Source organism: Epinephelus moara, chromosome 4, assembly GCF_006386435.1.
Source record: "Epinephelus moara isolate mb chromosome 4, YSFRI_EMoa_1.0, whole genome shotgun sequence".
Taxonomy (NCBI): domain Eukaryota; kingdom Metazoa; phylum Chordata; class Actinopteri; order Perciformes; family Serranidae; genus Epinephelus; species Epinephelus moara.
This window is the reverse complement of record NC_065509.1, coordinates 22,464,299-22,484,742: the sequence shown is the minus strand read 5'-3', so window position 1 is coordinate 22,484,742 and position 20,444 is coordinate 22,464,299. Positions and strand designations below refer to the sequence as shown.

The 20,444-nt window shown below is 41.9% G+C and overlaps 4 protein-coding genes across 4 annotated transcripts in view; all 4 read right to left on the bottom strand.

Moving 5' to 3' along the window:
- Positions 1 to 7,103, bottom strand: part of LOC126388562 (protocadherin beta-16-like) — a 14,286-nt gene extending 7,183 nt beyond the window's left edge. Inside the window, exons 1-2 of the mRNA XM_050041759.1 lie at positions 6,570 to 7,103; positions 1,002 to 1,053 (exon numbers count right to left, since the gene is read on the bottom strand). Coding sequence (XP_049897716.1) covers positions 1,002 to 1,053; positions 6,570 to 7,072 — 555 coding nt within the window. The 5' untranslated portion in view covers positions 7,073 to 7,103. The remainder of the gene's footprint in view (positions 1 to 1,001; positions 1,054 to 6,569) is intronic.
- Positions 1 to 15,695, bottom strand: part of LOC126388560 (cadherin-23-like) — a 38,124-nt gene extending 22,429 nt beyond the window's left edge. Inside the window, exon 1 of the mRNA XM_050041757.1 lies at positions 13,261 to 15,695. Coding sequence (XP_049897714.1) covers positions 13,261 to 15,517 — 2,257 coding nt within the window. The 5' untranslated portion in view covers positions 15,518 to 15,695. The remainder of the gene's footprint in view (positions 1 to 13,260) is intronic.
- LOC126388510 (protocadherin gamma-C5-like) overlaps positions 1 to 19,688 on the bottom strand; it is a 329,671-nt gene extending 309,983 nt beyond the window's left edge. The window contains exon 1 of the mRNA XM_050041666.1: positions 17,387 to 19,688. Within this exon, the coding sequence (XP_049897623.1) occupies positions 17,387 to 19,643 (2,257 nt within the window). The 5' untranslated portion in view covers positions 19,644 to 19,688. The remainder of the gene's footprint in view (positions 1 to 17,386) is intronic.
- Positions 8,804 to 11,593, bottom strand: LOC126388561 (protocadherin gamma-A12-like). Its single transcript, XM_050041758.1, has 3 exons — positions 11,169 to 11,593; positions 9,086 to 11,136; positions 8,804 to 8,809 (listed from the first exon to the last, which is right to left on the bottom strand). The coding sequence occupies exons 1-3, from the start codon at positions 11,512 to 11,514 to the stop codon at positions 8,804 to 8,806; spliced, it is 2,403 nt and encodes an 800-aa protein (XP_049897715.1). The 5' UTR covers positions 11,515 to 11,593.
- Positions 19,689 to 20,444: the final 756 nt, after the last annotated feature.

Below are 20,444 nucleotides of genomic sequence, written 5' to 3'. Positions count from 1 at the left end.
AACTGTTCATAATCAAACGACCTCACAGCGTGGATCACCCCCGTGTCTCCGTTAACAGACACATAGGACGACACCGGGGAACCGTTCACCTCACCGGGTAAGAGAGAATAAATCACTGTACCGTTTTGTCTCCAGTCGGGGTCTCGAGCACTAACGGAACATAAAGTGGAGCCAGGTTTGTTATTTTCACTCACATATGCGCTGTACGACTGTTCCTCAAACACAGGTGGGTTGTCGTTGATGTCTGCTACAGATAACTCAACAGTTTTAGAGGAGGACAGAGGTGGAGAGCCCTCGTCACTGGCAGTGATTGTAATGTTGTAATCGGACACTACTTCACGGTCCAGTTGTCCTGTGGTCACCAGAGAGTAATAGTTTGTAATAGAAGGAACCAACTTAAAAGGGGCGTTTTGCTGAATGGAGCAGCGGACCTGTCCGTTAGTTTCAGAGTCGCTATCCTGCACGTTAACGATGGCGACCTCTGTACCAAGTGGCACATCCTCAGGTATGGGGTTAGAAAGTGATTTTAGATTTATCACGGGAGCATTATCATTCACATCAGTGACATCTATTATAACTTTAGCGTAAGAGGTTAGTCCTAAACCGTCTTTAGCTTGCACTCTCATTTCAAATGAACTCCTTTCCTCAAAGTCAATCACACCAGTTACTTTAATTTCTCCAGTTTTGGGATCAATTGAGAAAACATTTATATCGTCATCAGATACGTGGCCAAAGTGATATGTCACATCTCCATTCACTCCTTCATCTGCGTCAGTAGCACTAACAGTAATCACTATGGTATCTGAAGGAGAGTTTTCAGGCAGACTGGCTTCATAAACGGCCTGGCTGAACACTGGGGCGTTATCATTAGCATCCAGCACAGTGACGTGTATAACTACAGTACCTGATCTCTGAGGAGAGCCACCATCTAGAGCTGTCAGAAGCAAATTAATCTCTTTCTGTTTCTCTCGATCAAGTTTATTCTGTAGAACGAGTTCAACCTTGTTGCTGTCAACAGCGAGAATAAAGTTGTCGTTCTTTTCTAGGCTGTACCTTTGAACTGCATTTTGACCTATATCTGCGTCATGGGCCTCGTCGATAGAGAAGCGGTTACCCTTTTCAGCCGATTCCCATATTTCCATTTCAATAACATTTTCTCTGAATTTTGGCGAGTTGTCGTTCACATCTTGAATATGAAGACTTAGTCGATGAAGCTCCAGAGGATTTTCTAACACCAGATCAACCTTCACAACACACGACGGTTTCTTGCCACAAAGACTTTCTCTGTCAATTCTCTCCGATGTGATCAAATCTCCAGTACTCAGATTAATATCACAGTACCGTTTACGAGTCCCCGTAAAATCCACACGGGCCTTTCGGGAAGATAATGTCCTCAGATCAAGACCGAGATCTTTGGCTAGATTTCCAATAACAGACTCGCGTTTCATCTCCTCTGGAATAGAATAACTCAGGTCTCCATTAACGAGGTGCAGCGCCACAATAAAGAAAGCAAAGCAGAAGATCGGACGAAACGGTGGAAATCCTTTGTCTCCCATCTTGACACAAAAAGGCGTCCTCAGCTTGCGCAACTTACACTTTGTAGTGCAAAATAATAGATGTCCAAAATCGCTAAATAATCCAACAATTGACAGCAATAGGTATGATGCCAGACGTTCAGAAATGTAACGGTTTCTCCAGAAAATCTGCAGCTGATATATTTGTAGTACTAGTAGGTGGAGTAGTGAATGCTTGTTATCTGTCAGTCAACAGCGACACCATGAGTCAGTTTTAATCTTCACACTAACATCTAATAAAATATTCCTCAACTAGTTTCAAACCGCATTAAGGTTATATTCACTCGCATTCAAATAAACTGTGTGGTGAGAGTTTAATTTTCTTAAAACACAAACGTCAGCAATTCATTGTATTTGGTTCAGCTTTGGAGAGGTATTGCTGACCCAGTACAGCTGAGCAAAATAAAATTTGGTGTGAAATGTTACTTTCGCTTTAGCTTCAAACAAGTTGTTATTAACAGCATATAAGTTATAAATAAACAAATACTCCATCTGAGTATTCAGAAGAAAAGACCAGCTAAACTTTGACTACAACATTTTAACATTTACGCACGGTGGCATATTATTGCGATTTAATAGTGGTTCGCTGTTCCATATTGAAAACAGTGGGCTGTACCAATGACTTAAATTCCAACAATTCGCAGTTTTCATTGCATATAACTCAACTTATTATTATAATCATCAGCATGATTACAGAAATGCAGACATTATGGCTGAGGAGAATACGATATCTCAGTTTTCGAAGCAGCCTGAGAGCTTGAGAAATGTTTCAGCACCATGGACAGCAGCTCCAGATTTGACAGGGCTGACGTAACAAACACATTGAACGCTATGTTGGTCTCCTGGTCAGTTTTGTTACACTAAACAAATGCTAGTTTGTGACAGTTTTAGAGTAAACACAAACTTAAACAGAATCCTAAACCGTTAGCATCCTACCGCTCGGCTGACTCAAAAGTAAGACTTTTGTTAAAATCACTTGCTGATAAGCAACAGTCAATAACACATGCTGATGACTGCAAAAAATGTTTTGCAGCAAACAATGCAAATGTAAGGACACGGGAGAGTTGGCGCAAAATGAGTGATTAAGAATTCTGTTACAGCGTCACTTATTACTACACTATCATGATTAAAAATGCGCTTGTGATATAGCGCATTAGTCCTCCTTAAGAGACTCGACAAATATCAACTTTATGAAACCACAGAACTGAATAACATACTATGACGATATTGCAAAGGTATGGTATTCAAAGAGAATTTTTCTGAGATATGACCCGAAAAGAAATAATCAAAATACCATTGACATATATGAATTAACATTAAGTAAACAAAAAAAGAAACAAATTCCAAAATCAAATAAAAAAGTTTCACAAATCACACTCAGCGAGGAGTCCCGCAGTTTTAAAGAACGACTCGCAAAAATATGGGATCCTTTTCGAAGGTAATTTACAAAGATATGGGGAACAAAAAAATGTTTTCCTCAATTTTGCAAGAAGTTAAAGTCAGCACCTACACAATCACTTTTAGAGAAAAACACAAGATGCTTCCGATGGGAAATTAAAAAAGTGTCCATAAACAAGCCAAAAATGCATTGTTGCCAAAGAAGTACTCTAAGGGGTTCCTACCTCTGCAGATGGCTCCTGATTTTTCTGAGAAACGTAACCGTTTCTCAGAAAAATCTGCAGCAGATACTCTTTTACTAGTAATGGGTGGAGTAGTGAGACCCTGTTATCTATAAGCCAACGGCGACACCATGTGTACCTTCTAATCTTTACACAAGTATGGCATAAAATATTATCCACAATGTCTAACACCACATTAATACAATACCCACTGACGTTCAAATTATCTGTGTATGAGCGCTAAATCTTTGTTTATTTTCTGAAAACCCAACCGAGCCATTCATTATAACTGGCTCTGTTTTGTAGATGTGGGTGTTGCCGACCCGTGTTCAGTTGAGTTCAATGACATTTGGTTTTAAATCTTTTCCTTAGTTTTCTAAAAAACAGACAGGATATAGAGAAATGAATCTTACTATTTGAGCCCCCGAAAGAGAAGGCCAGGTAAATTTTGTGTACAACACTGTAACATTAAATACCACTGTAACATATTAATTTGATATAGAACTGTGTTTTAGGATTTCATATTACGACAATGGGCTGAAATAATCACTGAAATAACAACGATCCGAAGATCTCATTGCATAGAAATCAAATTATTATCATCAGAGGTATGATTACTAACATTCACACATCATGCCTGACAAGGAAAATGCGTCCCGTCTTGAGCGCCCGAGGAGCGTTTCAGCACCATGGACAGATACCTTTAGATTTTGCAGGGCTGATGGCTAAAGGATATTGAATGCCGTGTTGTTCTCGTGGCGAGTTTTCTTAGAGTGCACTAATGTGAATGAAAAACGTTTTCGCAAAAACCGACATAGACTTTTACGTTAGACACCTACCCCTCGGTTGATTCAGCAATAAGAGTGTTCATGACATAATTTACTTATAAGTAACAGTAACACATGCTGATGACTGCAAAAAATGTTCTGCAATGAAAAATGTACAAGACTCGCGAAAGCCTGCGCAAAGTGCTTGATTAAAATTACAAACAATTCTGTGTCCGCGTCACTGAGAACTACACTTCCCTGGTTTATTTATTTATTTATTTATTTTTGGAGGGGAAGGGGATATATATTTTTCCACTAGGCCCAATTTTTCGGCTGTGCTTGATGATGCTGAACGAACTCCTTGTTTGTGATTGTTTATAGAACTAAATTAGATGAAAAGGGATGATATTTAAATGACCACCAACATCTACATGTTGATTAATGGTTGAAATACTAAGAGAAAAAAAGTTTAAAATTAGACAACAAGCCAGAAGTCCCATAGTCTTAAAAGGCAACAGGCAAAAACATAAGATCATTTTACTAACGTAATTCACAAACTCAAAAGCAACCGTGAATAAATACGTTTACCTCCATTATGGAAAAAGTTTACCTCAGCAAATACATAATGACTTTTGTAGACATAACACAAGAAGCAATCAGAAAGATTAAAATGAATCCATAAATAAGCCAAAAATGCACTGTTGCAAGTAGTTTGAATGGGTCCTACCTCGGCGGAAGGCTGTAAATCCTCGAACGGATCAGCAAAGTCCGATGGACTTTTCCTCAGAGTCTGGTCAGCAGGCAGTGTGTTGTCATTGTAAGATGACACGAACTTAAAGTCACTGGTTCTTGAACCTGTTGTCAGGTAGGCGTCATAATTGTAAGTGCTGCGTAAAGTTCCTGTGCCGTCAACATCTGCGTAATTAGGAGGGAGATAAGCGCTGGGGATGGCAACTGCTCCATCAAACAACAGTCTGGGCTTTCTCCTGCGACAAAACCTCACACCCAGGATGATGATGATGAAGGTCAGGAAAAACGTCGACACAGACACCAGCGCGATGATCAGATAAGACGTCAGTTTGGAATTCTTCTCATCATAAGAAATGTCCTTCAGTTCTGGCACCTCAGCCAAGTTATCAGAAATCAGTAAATACATGGAACAGGTGGCAGACAGAGAGGGCTGTCCGTTATCTTTCACTGACACAATCAGGTTCTGTTTCATGCTGTCAGACTCGGAAATGTCCCGCTGTGTCCTGATCTCTCCGCTGTGGACACCAATAGTGAAAAGGCCCGGATCAGTGGATTTCACTATATCATAGGACAGCCAGGCGTTCTGTCCGGAGTCCGCGTCCACCGCTATCACTTTGGACACCAGAGAGCCTCCGTGTGCAGCTTTGGGGACCAGCTCGGTCATGAAGGAGTTGCCCTCCGGCCCGGGGTACAGTATCTGAGGAGAGTTGTCATTCACATCCGATATGAACACACTGACGGTCACGTTGCTGCTCAGCGGAGGAGAACCGTTGTCTCTGCCCATCACGTGGACTTTAAAGCTCCTGAACTGTTCATAATCAAACGACCTCACAGCGTGGATCACCCCCGTGTCTCCGTTAACAGACACATAGGAGGACACCGGGGCACCGTTCACCTCACCGGGTAACAGAGAATAAATCACTGTACCGTTTTGTCTCCAGTCGGGGTCTCGAGCACTAACGGAACATAAAGTGGAGCCAGGTTTGTTATTTTCACTCACATATGCGCTGTACGACTGTTCCTCAAACACAGGTGGGTTGTCGTTGATGTCTGCTACAGATAACTCAACAGTTTTGGAGGAGGACAGAGGTGGAGAGCCCTCGTCACTGGCAGTGATTGTAATGTTGTAATCAGACACTACTTCACGGTCCAGTTGTCCTGTGGTCACCAGAGAATAATAGTTTTTAATAGATGGAATCAACTTAAAAGGGGCGTTTTGCTGAATGGAGCAGCGGACCTGTCCGTTAGTGTCAGAGTCTCTATCCTGCACGTTAATGATGCCCACCTCTGTACCAGGTGACACATTCTCAGGTATGGGATTAGAAAGTGATTTCAGATATATCACTGGAGCATTATCATTCTCATCAGTAACATCTATTATAACCTTAGCATAAGAGGTTAAACCTAAACCATCTTTAGCTTTTACTCTCATTTCAAATGAACTGCTTTCCTCAAAGTCAATCAAACCAGTTACTCGGATTTCTCCACTTTTAGGATCAATAGAAAACACATTTACATCGTCGTCAGAAACATGACCAAAGTGATAAGTGACATCTCCATTGACTCCTTCATCTGCGTCAGTAGCACTAACAGTAATCACTAAACTATCTGGAGGAGAGTTTTCAGGCAGACTGGCTTTATAAACGGCCTGGCTGAACACTGGGGCGTTATCATTAGCATCCAGCACAGTGACGTGTATCACTACAGTACCTGATCTCTGAGGAGAGCCGCCATCGAAAGCTGTCAGTAGCAAATTAATCTCTCTCTGTTTCTCTCGATCAAGTGTATTCTCCAGTACCAGTTCAACCCTGTTGCTGTCAACAGCGAGAATAAAGTTGTCATTCTTTTGTAGGCTGTACCTTTGAACAGCATTTTGACCTATATCTGCGTCATGGGCCTCGTCGATAGAGAAGCGGTTACCCTTGTCTGCTGACTCGCTTATTTCCATTTCAATCAAATTGTCGTTGAATTGCGGCGAGTTGTCGTTCACATCTTGAATATGAAGACTTAGTCGATGAAGCTCCAGAGGATTTTCTAACACCAGATCAACCTTCACAACACACGACGGTTTCTTGCCACAAAGGCTTTCTCTGTCAATTCTCTCCGATGTGATCAAATCTCCAGTACTCAGATTAATATCACAGTACCGTTTACGAGTCCCCGTAAAATCCACACGGGCCTTTCGGGAAGATAATGTCCTCAGATCAAGACCGAGATCTTTGGCTATATTTCCAATAACAGACTCGCGTTTCATCTCTTCTGGGATAGAATAACTCAGGTCTCCATTAACGAGGTGCAGCGTTACAATAAAGGAAGCAAAGCAGAAGATCGGGCCTAGTGCTGGAAATCCTTTGTCTCGCATCTTGACATAAAACGCGTCTTCGGCTCGTAAAACTTACTGTCCACAGCGAAATAACGGATTTAACCACAAAAAAAAAGAGTCAGTAATCCAACACTTCGCATCAGTGTCCAAAAGATACAGTATGTCCGAGGATTTAGCCGATTACCCCGCAAAAATACAACTGATATCCATTCAGCACCAGTGGGTGGAGTGGTGTGTGATTATTTTCTGCAAGCCAACAGCGACACCACGAGTCGTTTAACTATCTTCACAGTATTATGTTCGGAAATATTCTTCACAAAACCTAAAATCACGCCAATGTCATATTCACTCATGTCCACACAACCTGCGCAGTAAATGTGGGGGAAAGCATCAATGGAATGGATAACATGCAGAGAAAAGGGGCAAAATCTGATTGAATATGACTGTTTCATTGTGTCCTCAATATCTGATCATAAAAATACAGCTTAAATGTCCCTAGTAGTTCAAGATAAAGAATTTCATCTGCAGCACAGCAGCGGTGCAAGGTTCAGCACCATGGAGAGTGGCGGAAGAAATACTCAGTTTGCTGAAGGAAAAGTACAAATACCACATTGTAAAAATACTCCATTACAAGTAAAATACCTGGATTTGAAAGTTTACTGAAGTAGAAGTACAATACTACTATCAGCAAAATTAATTTTAAGGAGCAGAGGAAAACAAATTCGTTCAGCAGAAAAAAAAAAAAAGATATTTTATTCTGCTATTATTAGATTGTTAATACTGAAGCATCAATGTGTAATCATTTTTTCAACATTGAAACTGGCCGATCTGGAGTTTGTTTTAATTTATATGCAGTTCTGCAGTTTAGTTCAAAGGTTCCCATCCCATGGGTTGACCCCTCCAAATTGGGCACTAAATAAAGCAGCCCTGAAGTTACTGACAGGAAGGGAAAGCAGAAAAAGTTCTGTCACACAAGTTTTGTTTTTTATTTGTTTTTTATGTTGTTTTGTTTTGTTTGTACTTTGGTCTGATCTTTGAATCTTTTTTTAAATAGTGGGTCATTTTACCTCTTTGAGCCTCAAAGTATTTAAATAAACCCTCTAGATGGGAAATCTCTCTTTGGTTTCACTGCAAAAAACTCAAAGAAATGTGAAATGTAACAAGGAGCTTCAATAAGACACTAATTGTTTTGTCACAAAAAAAAACAAAAAAAACAAATATGGATCACACAAAAACCGAAAATGATGAGCTCCATCTTTGTGAAGATAGAGAAGCAGAGATGTATGAACATCTGCTGATGCAATGCACAACGATGACTATGAAAATGAACAAAAATATCCTTCACTGACCAAACAGTTCACTTAAAACACCACAAAGTCCTGCATCCGAAGTCACAAACCAAACTGCTGGACAAAAAAGAAAAACAACTGTGACAACAAAAAGCTTAAAATGTCCCTTGAAGAAAGATGTACAACATAAATGACAGACAACAAGACCCCAAACGCCTAAAACAAAACATCCCCACTTCTAACTCATCAAATTCCGACGCTATAACATATGTTACAACATATGGGTTTGATTGCAATGATAACGAGTGAATTAATGAGAATTAATCTTAAGCACAAAAACAACCACTGAGAACAGGACATGTTTGATAGTTCCCTCTTGAGTTGATCTCTGAGAGAAAAGGAAAGGAACTTCAATGTGTTTTCAATAGTTTAAGTTACAGGTTTTACTCGTCTGTGATTCTTGTAGATATGGTGGCAAAGACTAAACCTTGGAAAAGAAAAAAAAATCAGGAGTGAATATTTGCACCATGCTTAAAAAAGACTCAAAATCTTTGTGTGTCCAAGCACTAATATATCTACAAAGACAGAAACAAAGGCAACTATGGGGAAATATTGCACAATGGGCAGAAAATGCAACTAATGATGAAGAGATGCATCTAAAAAAAAAAAAAGAGTATGTGTAGCAAAAGTAACATCACACTGCCAGTCATAAGTTTGAAAAAGCACAACATCGTTTCTGATCGGATTTGTTTGATGTTCCTACCTCAGGTGAAGCATCGCTATCTCCAAAGGCATCAGCAAAGTCTGATGGACTTTTCCTCAGAGTCTGGTCAGCAGGCAGTGTGTTGTCATTGTAAGATGACACGAACTTAAAGTCACTGGTTCTTGAACCTGTTGTCAGGTAGGCGTCATAATTGTAAGTGCTGCGTAAAGTTCCTGTGCCGTCAACATCTGCGTAATTAGGAGGGAGATAAGCGCTGGGGATGGCAACTGCTCCATCAAACAACAGTCTGGGCTTTCTCCTGCGACAAAACCTCACACCCAGGATGATGATGATGAAGGTCAGGAAAAACGTCGACACAGACACCAGCGCGATGATCAGATAAGACGTCAGTTTGGAATTCTTCTCATCATAAGAAATGTCCTTCAGTTCTGGCACCTCAGCCAAGTTATCAGAAATCAGTAAATACATGGAACAGGTGGCAGACAGAGAGGGCTGTCCGTTATCTTTCACTGACACAATCAGGTTCTGTTTCATGCTGTCAGACTCGGAAATGTCCCGCTGTGTCCTGATCTCTCCGCTGTGGACACCAATAGTGAAAAGGCCCGGATCAGTGGATTTCACTATATCATAGGACAGCCAGGCGTTCTGTCCGGAGTCCGCGTCCACCGCTATCACTTTGGACACCAGAGAGCCTCCGTGTGCAGCTTTGGGGACCAGCTCGGTCATGAAGGAGTTGCCCTCCGGCCCGGGGTACAGTATCTGAGGAGAGTTGTCATTCACATCCGATATGAACACACTGACGGTCACGTTGCTGCTCAGCGGAGGAGAACCGTTGTCTCTGCCCATCACGTGGACTTTAAAGCTCCTGAACTGTTCATAATCAAACGACCTCACAGCGTGGATCACCCCCGTGTCTCCGTTAACAGACACATAGGAGGACACCGGGGCACCGTTCACCTCACCGGGTAACAGAGAATAAATCACTGTACCGTTTTGTCTCCAGTCGGGGTCTCGAGCACTAACGGAACATAAAGTGGAGCCAGGTTTGTTATTTTCACTCACATATGCGCTGTACGACTGTTCCTCAAACACAGGTGGGTTGTCGTTGATGTCTGCTACAGATAACTCAACAGTTTTACAGGAGGACAGAGGTGGAGAGCCCTCGTCAGTGGCAGTGATTGTAATGTTGTAATCAGACACTACTTCACGGTCCAGTTGTCCTGTGGTCACCAGAGAATAATAGTTTTTAATAGAAGGAACCAACTTAAAAGGGGCGTTTTGCTGAATGAAGCAGCGGACCTGTCCATTATTCTCAGAGTCGCTATCCTGCACGTTAATGATGCCCACCTCTGTACCAGGTGATACATTCTCTGGTACGGCGTTAGAAAATGATTTCAGATATATCACTGGAGCATTATCATTCACATCAGTAACATCTATTAAAACTTTAGCATAAGAGGTTAAACCTAAACCATCTTTAGCTTCCACTCTCATCTCAAAAGAACTGCTTTCTTCAAAGTCAATCACTCCAGTTACTCTAATCTCTCCAGATTTAGGATCAATAGAAAACACATTTACATCGTCGTCAGACACATGGCTCAAGTCATATGTCACATCTCCATTCACTCCTTCATCTGCGTCAGTAGCACTAACAGTAATCACTAAAGTATCTGGAGGAGAGTTTTCAGGCAGACTGGCTTTATAAACGGCCTGGCTGAACACTGGGGCGTTATCATTAGCATCCAGCACAGTGACGTGTATCACTACAGTACCTGATCTCTGAGGAGAGCCACCATCGAAAGCTGTCAGAAGCAAATTAATCTCCTTTTGCTTTTCTCGATCAATTTTATTCTCTAGCACGAGTTCAACCTTGTTGCTGTCAACAGCGAGAATAAAGTTGTCGTTCTTTTCTAGGCTGTATCTTTGAACAGCATTTTGACCTATATCTGCGTCATGGGCCTCCTCGATAGAGAAACGGTTACCCTTTTCCGCAGACTCCCATACTTCCATTTCAATCAGTTGTTTTTTGAATTTCGGCGAGTTGTCGTTCACATCTTGAATATGAAGACTTAGTCGATGAAGCTCCAGTCGTTCACATCTTGAATATGAAGACTTAGTCGATGAAGCTCCAGAGGATTTTCCAACACCAGATCGACCTTCACAACACACGACGGTTTCTTGCCACAAAGGCTTTCTCTGTCAATTCTCTCCGATGTGATCAAATCTCCAGTACTCAGATTAATATCACAGTACCGCTTACGAGTTCCTTCAACATCCACACGGGCCTTTCGGGAAGATAATGTCCTCAGATCAAGACCGAGATCTTTGGCTATATTTCCAATAACAGACTCGCGTTTCATCTCTTCTGGGATAGAATAACTCAGGTCTCCATTGACAAGGTGCAGCGTTACAATAAAGGAAGCAAAGCAGAGGATCGGGCGAAGCGGTGGAAATCCTTTGTCTCCCATCCTGACACAAAAAGGCGTCCTCAGCTTGTCCAATTTATAACTCCCACTGCGAAACAATAAAAACCGTCTAAAAACACAAAATAATCCAACACCTCAGAGCAATGTACGCAATACAGCTTCTTCGGAAATATAACCATTTATCTGGAAAATCTGCAGCTGATATCCATATAGCAGTGGGTGGAGTAGTGACAGCGTTGCTTTCCGACAGTAAACAGCGACACCACGTGTCACTTGTAATCTTCACACTACTATGCAAGAAATATTCGCCACAAAGTCTCACACGACATTAATATTATATTCACTTACTTTCAAATGTAGCTACTGTGTATGTGCGATAAATCATGAAATATGGTGTGGAATGTATTATCTTTGCTTTAGATCTCAAAATGTGTCTGTACATATAAGTAGGCAATACATTAATTAATGCTACTGTTTGAGCATGTGAAAGAAAATACCAGCCAAATTTGAGTACAATACTACCACTGTAAACGTTTGTAGTACTATAAAACGGTTGAGCACTCGATATAAAGACAATGAGCTGAGGCAATAGCATAAATTACAAGAACCCAAACTTCTCATTGCAAGTAAATCACATTCAGATAATCATCAGCATGATTATTAAGAAACCAGCCCGGTCTCATTTCGAGGCACATCAAGAACCAGATGTCGTAACTGCAACACCAAGACATCTACAGATGCGGGTGTGCGTGAGCACCTGAGTGTTTCAGCACCATGGACAGATACCTTTAGATTTGACAGGGCTGATGGCACTAACATACTGAACTTTGTTTTGGTGTCTTGGCCACTGTTCTTAGACTGTGCTATTCTGAGTTTAGACAATTTCACAAAAGTAAACACCGACTTAAACTTAGACCTTAGCCGTTAGACACCCACCCTCGACTGACTCAGACAAAGAAGCTATGTTTCGATCATCCCAATGAGCGACAACCACTGAAACAATCTGAAAACATGTTAAGAAGCAAATAATGCAAAAACAAAGTCCCACGACAGCCTGCGTTAAATGCTTGATCAAAGAAATGGTTCTGTGACAGGTCCACTTATAACTAAACTTAGCTTGTAAAAAATGTTCTTTTAACTATCAAGGTTTCCCTTTGGGCCAAGATTGTCTGCTTGCAAAATGATCAGTTTGAAGTCACTCCTTGGTCGCGAATGATTGTGTTATTCTACATAGGAAATTACTTACAATTAACATTGTCTACAAACAGCAACAGCATAAAATAAGTAACTGAATCACGTATAATTAACCATTCTGTCAAGGAATCACGTTCAACGTTCATCTTTCTGACGGAGAACCATGATATGAAATGACAAACGTCTAAACAATAACAGAAAATGAAAAATAAAAACACGTCTTACAAACAGACAAGTGAGGAGTACCACTGTTGAAGCACAAAAGGCAAAAATATGTAATACATTTCTGGTGTTATTTACGACGTTAACGTAGACCAATAAATGTTTCCCTACATGATACAAAATGTTTGCTTCAGCGGCTGCATATTCACTGTCAGAGACACAAACTCATGCTGCAGCGACACAGAAATTAAAAGAACTCAATAAAATGTCATGCACTGTTGTCAGTGAAGTAAACGGACCCTACCTCTGCAGATGGCTGTAAGTCCTCGAACGCATCAACAAAGTCTGATGGACTTTTCCTCAGAGTCTGGTCAGCAGGCAGTGTGTTGTCACTGTAAGATGACACGAACTTGAAGTCGCTAGTTCTTGAACCTGTTGTCAGGTAGGCGTCATAATTGTAAGTGCTGCGTAAAGTTCCTGTGCCGTCAACATCTGCGTAATTAGGAGGGAGATAAGCGCTGGGGATGGCAACTGCTCCATCAAACAACAGTCTGGGCTTTCTCCTGCGACAAAACCTCACACCCAGGATGATGATGATGAAGGTCAGGAAAAACGTCGACACAGACACCAGCGCGATGATCAGATAAGACGTCAGTTTGGAATTCTTCTCATCATAAGAAATGTCCTTCAGTTCTGGCACCTCAGCCAAGTTATCAGAAATCAGTAAATACATGGAACAGGTGGCAGACAGAGAGGGCTGTCCGTTATCTTTCACTGACACAATCAGGTTCTGTTTCATGCTGTCAGACTCGGAAATGTCCCGCTGTGTCCTGATCTCTCCGCTGTGGACACCAATAGTGAAAAGGCCCGGATCAGTGGATTTCACTATATCATAGGACAGCCAGGCGTTCTGTCCGGAGTCCGCGTCCACCGCTATCACTTTGGACACCAGAGAGCCTCCGTGTGCAGCTTTGGGGACCAGCTCGGTCATGAAGGAGTTGCCCTCCGGCCCGGGGTACAGTATCTGAGGAGAGTTGTCATTCACATCCGATATGAACACACTGACGGTCACGTTGCTGCTCAGCGGAGGAGAACCGTTGTCTCTGCCCATCACGTGGACTTTAAAACTCCTGAACTGTTCATAATCAAACGACCTCACAGCGTGGATCACCCCCGTGTCTCCGTTAACAGACACATAGGAGGACACCGGGGCACCGTTCACCTCACCGGGTAACAGAGAATAAATCACTGTACCGTTTTGTCTCCAGTCGGGGTCTCGAGCACTAACGGAACATAAAGTGGAGCCAGGTTTGTTATTTTCACTCACATATGCGCTGTACGACTGTTCCTCAAACACAGGTGGGTTGTCGTTGATGTCTGCTACAGATAACTCAACAGTTTTAGAGGAGGACAGAGGTGGAGAGCCCTCGTCAGTGGCAGTGATTGTAATGTTGTAATCAGACACTACTTCACGGTCCAGTTGTCCTGTGGTCACCAGAGAATAATAGTTTTTAATAGAAGGAACCAACTTAAAAGGGGCGTTTTGCTGAATGGAGCAGCGGACCTGTCTGTTATTCTCAGAGTCTCTATCCTGCACGTTAATGATGCCCACCTCTGTACCAGGTGACACATCCTCAGGTATGGGGTTAGACAGTGATTTAAGGTAAATAACAGGGGCATTGTCATTTACATCAGTAACGTCTATTATAACTTTCGCGTACGAGATTAGTCCTAAACCATCTTTAGCTTCCACTCTCATTTCAAAAGAACTGCTTTCTTCAAAGTCAATCAAACCAGTTACTTTAATTTCTCCAGTTTTAGAATCAATAGAAAACACATTTACATCGTCGTCAGACACATGGCTCAAGTCATATGTCACATCTCCATTCACTCCTTCATCTGCGTCAGTAGCACTAACAGTAATCACTATGGTATCTGGAAGAGAGTTTTCAGGCAGACTGGCTTTATAAACGGCCTGACTGAACACTGGGGCGTTATCATTAGCATCCAGCACAGTGACGTGTATGACTACAGTACTTGATCTCTGAGGAGAGCCACCATCGAAAGCTGTCAGAACCAAATTAATCTCTTCTTGCTTTTCTCGATCAAGTGCATTCTCCAGTACCAGTTCAACTTTGCTGCTGTCAACAGCGAGAATAAAGTTGTCGTTCTTTTGTAGGCTGTATCTTTGAACAGCATTTTGACCTATATCTGCGTCATGGGCCTCCTCGATAGAGAAGCGGTTACCCTTGACCGCTGACTCGCGTATTTCCATTTCAGTCAATTGTTTTTTGAATTTTGGGGAGTTGTCGTTCACATCTTGAATATGAAGACTTAGTCGATGAAGCTCCAGAGGATTTTCCAACACCAGATCAACCGCAACAACACACGACGGTTTCTTGCCACAAACGCTTTCTCTGTCAATTCTCTCCGATGTGACCAAATCTCCAGTACTCAGATTAATATCACAGTACCGCTTACGAGTTCCTTCAACATCCACACGGGCCTTTCGGGAAGATAATGTCCTCAGATCAAGACCGAGATCTTTGGCTATATTTCCAATAACAGACTCGCGTTTCATCTCTTCTGGAATAGAATAACTCAGGTCTCCATTAACGAGGTGCAGCGTTACAATAAAGGAAGCAAAGCAGAGGATCGGACGAAGCGGTGGAAATCCTTTGTCTCCCATCCTGACACAAAAAGGCGTCCTCAGCTTGTAAAACTTATAACTCCGACTGCGAAATAATAAAAACCGTCTAAAAACACCAAACGATCCAACACATCAGAGCAATCACTACAACACAGTATGTTCGGATATGTAACCGTTTGTCTGGAAAATCTGCAGCTGATGTCCATATAGCAGTGGGTGGAGTGGTGAGAGCCTGTTATCCGTCAGCCAACAGCGACACCATGAGTCATTTTTAGTCTCCACTCAAGAATGTAACAGAATATTGTCCACACAGTTTCAAACCACATTAATATTATATTCACTCACGTTCAAATGTACTGTGCATGTGCGGTAAATGTTTCATATTCTTAAAACACACACGCGGTTTATTCAGTGGCTCAGCGATAGAGATGTAGATGTTACTGACCCCAGTACAGCTTAGCCACATGAGAAATGGTGTGGAATGTATACTGTCTTTGCTTTAGATTTCTAAATGTGTCTGTACATAGGAAGTAGGCAATACACTAATGAATGCTACTGTTTGAGCATGTGAAAGAGAAGTCCGCTGAACTGTGAGTACAATACTACCACTGTAAAAAATAAAAAAATAAAAAAATGTAGTAACATAAAAGTGTTGCGCGCTCCATATTGAGACAATGGACTGATGCAACAGCATAAACTACAATAATTCAAAGTTGTCATTGCATTTAAATCACATTCCGATCATGATCAGCATTGTCATGAAGAACCCAACGCGGTCTCATTCCGAAGTTCAACAAGAACCAGATGTCGCAAATGCAACACCATGAAGGAGGAGAAAAAGTCATCTACGGTTGCGGGTGTGCGTGAGCGCCTGAGGAGTGTTTCAGCACCATGGACAGATACCTTAAGATTTGACAGGGCTGGTGGCACTAACATACTGAACTTTGTTTTGGTCTCCTGGTCACTGTTCTTAGACTGTGCTATTCTGAGTTTACGACAATTTCAAAAACGTAAACACCAACTAAAATTAATATTTAAACCGTTAGCCACCCACGCCTCGGCTCACTTAGAAACAAGGGCTTTGTTTGCATCATGCCAATAAGTGACAACCACTGACGCAAACTGAAAAGATGTTTAACAGCAAAATATGTAAAAGCAAAGACCAATGACATCCTGCATTAAATGCTTGATTAAAAAATAGTTCTGCGACAGCTCCACTCAACTACACTTTGTTGGTAAAATTGTTCTTTGAACGACCAAGGTTTCCTTTCGGCCCAGATTGTCTGCTTGCAAAGGACAGGTTGAAGTCACTCCTTGGTCGCGAATGATTGTGTTATTCTACATAGCGAATACTCACGATTAATATCATCTACAAACAGCAGCAGTATAAAATCAATAACTGACTCACATGATAGAAATAACAATCCCGTCATGTAATCACATTCAACGTTCATCTTTCTGAAGGAGAATCTGAGATGAAATGACAAACGTTTAAACAATAACGAAAAATGAAAAATAAAAAGCACGTCTTATAAATAGACAACAATTGAGGAGTACCACTGTTGAAGCACAAAAGACAAAATATGTAATAAATTTCTGGTGTAATTTACGACGTCAATGCCGACCAATAAATGTTTCCCTACATGATACAAAATGTTTGCTTCAGCGGCTGCATATTCACTGTCAGAGACACAAACTCACGCTGCAGCGACACAGAAATTAAAAGAACTCAATAAAAAGTCAAACATGCACTGTTGTCAGTGAAGTAAACGGTTCCTACCTCTGCAGACGGCTCTAAGTCTTCGAACGCATCAGCAAAGTCTGATGGACTTTTCCTCAGAGTCTGGTCAGCAGGCAGTGTGTTGTCATTGTAAGATGGCACGAACTTAAAGTCGCTGGTTCTTGAACCTGTTGTCAGGTAGGCGTCATAATTGTAAGTGCTGCGTAAAGTTCCTGTGCCGTCAACATCTGCGTAATTAGGAGGAAGATAAGCGCTGGGGATGGCAACTGCTCCATCAAACAACAGCCTGGGCTTTCTCCTGCGACAAAACCTCACACCCAGGATGATGATGATGAAGGTCAGGAAAAACGTCGACACAGACACCAGCGCGATGATCAGATAAGACGTCAGTTTGGAATTCTTCTCATCATAAGAAATGTCCTTCAGTTCTGGCACCTCAGCCAAGTTATCAGAAATCAGTAAATACATGGAACAGGTGGCAGACAGAGAGGGCTGTCCGTTATCTTTCACTGACACAATCAGGTTCTGTTTCATGCTGTCAGACTCGGAAATGTCCCGCTGTGTCCTGATCTCTCCGCTGTGGACACCAATAGTGAAAAGGCCCGGATCAGTGGATTTCACTATATCATAGGACAGCCAGGCGTTCTGTCCGGAGTCCGCGTCCACCGCTATCACTTTGGACACCAGAGAGCCTCCGTGTGCAGCTTTGGGGACCAGCTCGGTCATGAAGGAGTTGCCCTCCGGCCCGGGGTACAGTATCTGAGGAGAGTTGTCATTCACATCCGATATGAACACACTGACGGTCACGTTGCTGCTCAGCGGAGGAGAACCGTTGTCTCTGCCCATCACGTGGACTTTAAAACTCCTGAACTGTTCATAATCAAACGACCTCACAGCGTGGATCACCCCCGTGTCTCCGTTAACAGACACATAGGAGGACACCGGGGCACCGTTCACCTCACCGGGTAACAGAGAATAAATCACTGTACCGTTTTGTCTCCAGTCGGGGTCTCGAGCACTAACGGAACATAAAGTGGAGCCAGGTTTGTTATTTTCACTCACATATGCGCTGTACGACTGTTCCTCAAACACAGGTGGGTTGTCGTTGATGTCTGCTACAGATAACTCAACAGTTTTAGAGGAGGACAGAGGTGGAGAGCCCTCGTCAGTGGCAGTGATTGTAATGTTGTAATCAGACACTACTTCACGGTCCAGTTGCCCTGTGGTCACCAGAGAATAATAGTTTTTAATAGAAGGAACCAACTTAAAAGGGGCGTTTTGTTGAATGGAGCAGCGGACCTGTCTGTTATTCTCAGAGTCTCTATCCTGCACGTTAATGATGCCCACCTCTGTACCAGGTGACGCATTCTCAGGTATGGGGTTAGACAGTGATTTCAGGTATATCACTGGAGCATTATCATTCATATCAGTAACATCTATTATAACCTTAGCATAAGAGGTTAGTCCTAAACCATCTTTGGATTCCACGCTCATTTCAAAAGAACTGCTTTCTTCAAAGTCAATCAAACCAGTCACTCTGATCTCTCCCGTTTTAGGATCGATAGAAAATGCATTTACATCGTCGTCAGACACATGGCTTAAGTCATATGTCACATCTCCATTCACTCCTTCATCTGCGTCAGTAGCACTAACAATAATCACTATAGTATCTACAGGAGAGTTTTCAGGCAGACTGGCTTCATAAACGGCCTGGCTGAACACTGGGGCGTTATCATTAGCATCCAGCACAGTGACGTGTATCACTACAGTACCTGATCTCTGAGGAGAGCCACCATCTAAAGCCGTCAGAAGCAAATTAATCTCCTTTTGTTTCTCTCGATCAAGTGTATTCTCCAGTACCAGTTCAACCTTATTGCTGTCAACAGCGAGAATAAAGTTGTCGTTCTTTTCTAGGCTGTATCTTTGAACAGCATTTTGACCTATATCTGCGTCATGGGCCCCTTCGATAGAGAAGCGGTTACCCTTGTCGGCTGATTCGCTTATTTCCATTTCAATCAATTGTTTTTTGAATTTTGGCGAGTTGTCGTTCACATCTTGAATATGAAGACTTAGTCGATGAAGCTCCAGAGGATTTTCCAATACCACATCAACCGCAACAACACACGACGGTTTTTTGCCACAAAGGCTTTCTCTGTCAATTCTCTCCGATGTGACCAAATCTCCAGTTCTCAAATTAATATCACAGTACCGTTTACGAGCACCCTCAAAGTCAATACGGGCCTTTCGAGAAGATAATGTCCTCAGATCAAGACCGAGATCTTTGGCTATATTTCCAATAACAGACTCGCGTTTCATTTCTTCTGGAATAGAATAACTCAGGTCTCCATTAACGAGGTGCAGCGTTACAATGAAGGAAGCAAAGCAGAGGATCGGGCGAAGCGCTGGAAATCCTTTGTCTCCCATCGTCGGAAAAAACACAAGCCCACAACGTGTGCAAATTACTGTAGGCCTACGCAACAAAAAGTCAAATTCCAAAATAGGTCAATAATCCAACATGCTACAACATCGAACGCGATGAAAATCAGCCGGGGAATGAGGGGATTCTACTGAAAATTAACAACCGATTTTAATGCAGTAACAGTGGGTGGAGATGTCGGTGCAAACTGTGTGCTGGCCTGCAGCGGCACCATGAGTCGCTTTTTACTCTTTACACCTGCATACAATATTCTCAACAAAGTCTCAAGGCACCACATTTTCACCCACTGTAACACGAACTGTGTGCCACATGTAAAACATAAACGCCACAATATATTGTACAAAGATTGTTACAAAAAAGTAGCTTATGGAATGAGAGTTTATTTTATTGACCAATGTGTGTTTACTTCAAAACAAAAACCTAAATACTAAATAAACGTAAACATTACATTTGCACTAATAAACCATAATAGAAATGCACTTTTAAGCACCATGGGTAAAAACCAGCCACTATTTATTCACTAAAGACACACATTATTCATATCACAATAAATAAATGTCTGTACACAGTATGGAATCAAAAAAAAACAAAAAACTTTTAATTGACTTTAAAATCAAATTACAAACGGAATGTGTTATGGGTTGCTAAAAAAAAGACTTATCAACTATTTTCACTTAGTCGGAAGATATATTCGGAATAAAATGCTGTACCTGTATGCCTATGACTCATTTGAAGTTTTCTTGTTTTGTTACAAAATATTCCTTCTTAATACATCACTGAACAGACAA

What these genes read in the sequence shown, in the direction of transcription:
- LOC126388561 (XM_050041758.1), bottom strand. Translation starts at nt 11,514, where the DNA reads ATGGGAGACAAAGGATTTCCACCGCTTCGCCCGATCCTCTGCTTTGCT. An exon ending in GGAAAATCCTCTGGAGCTTC is followed by an intron (nt 11,137 to 11,168) that starts ATCGACTAAGTC and finishes CAAGATGTGAAC; the next exon opens with GACTGGAGCTTCATCGACTA.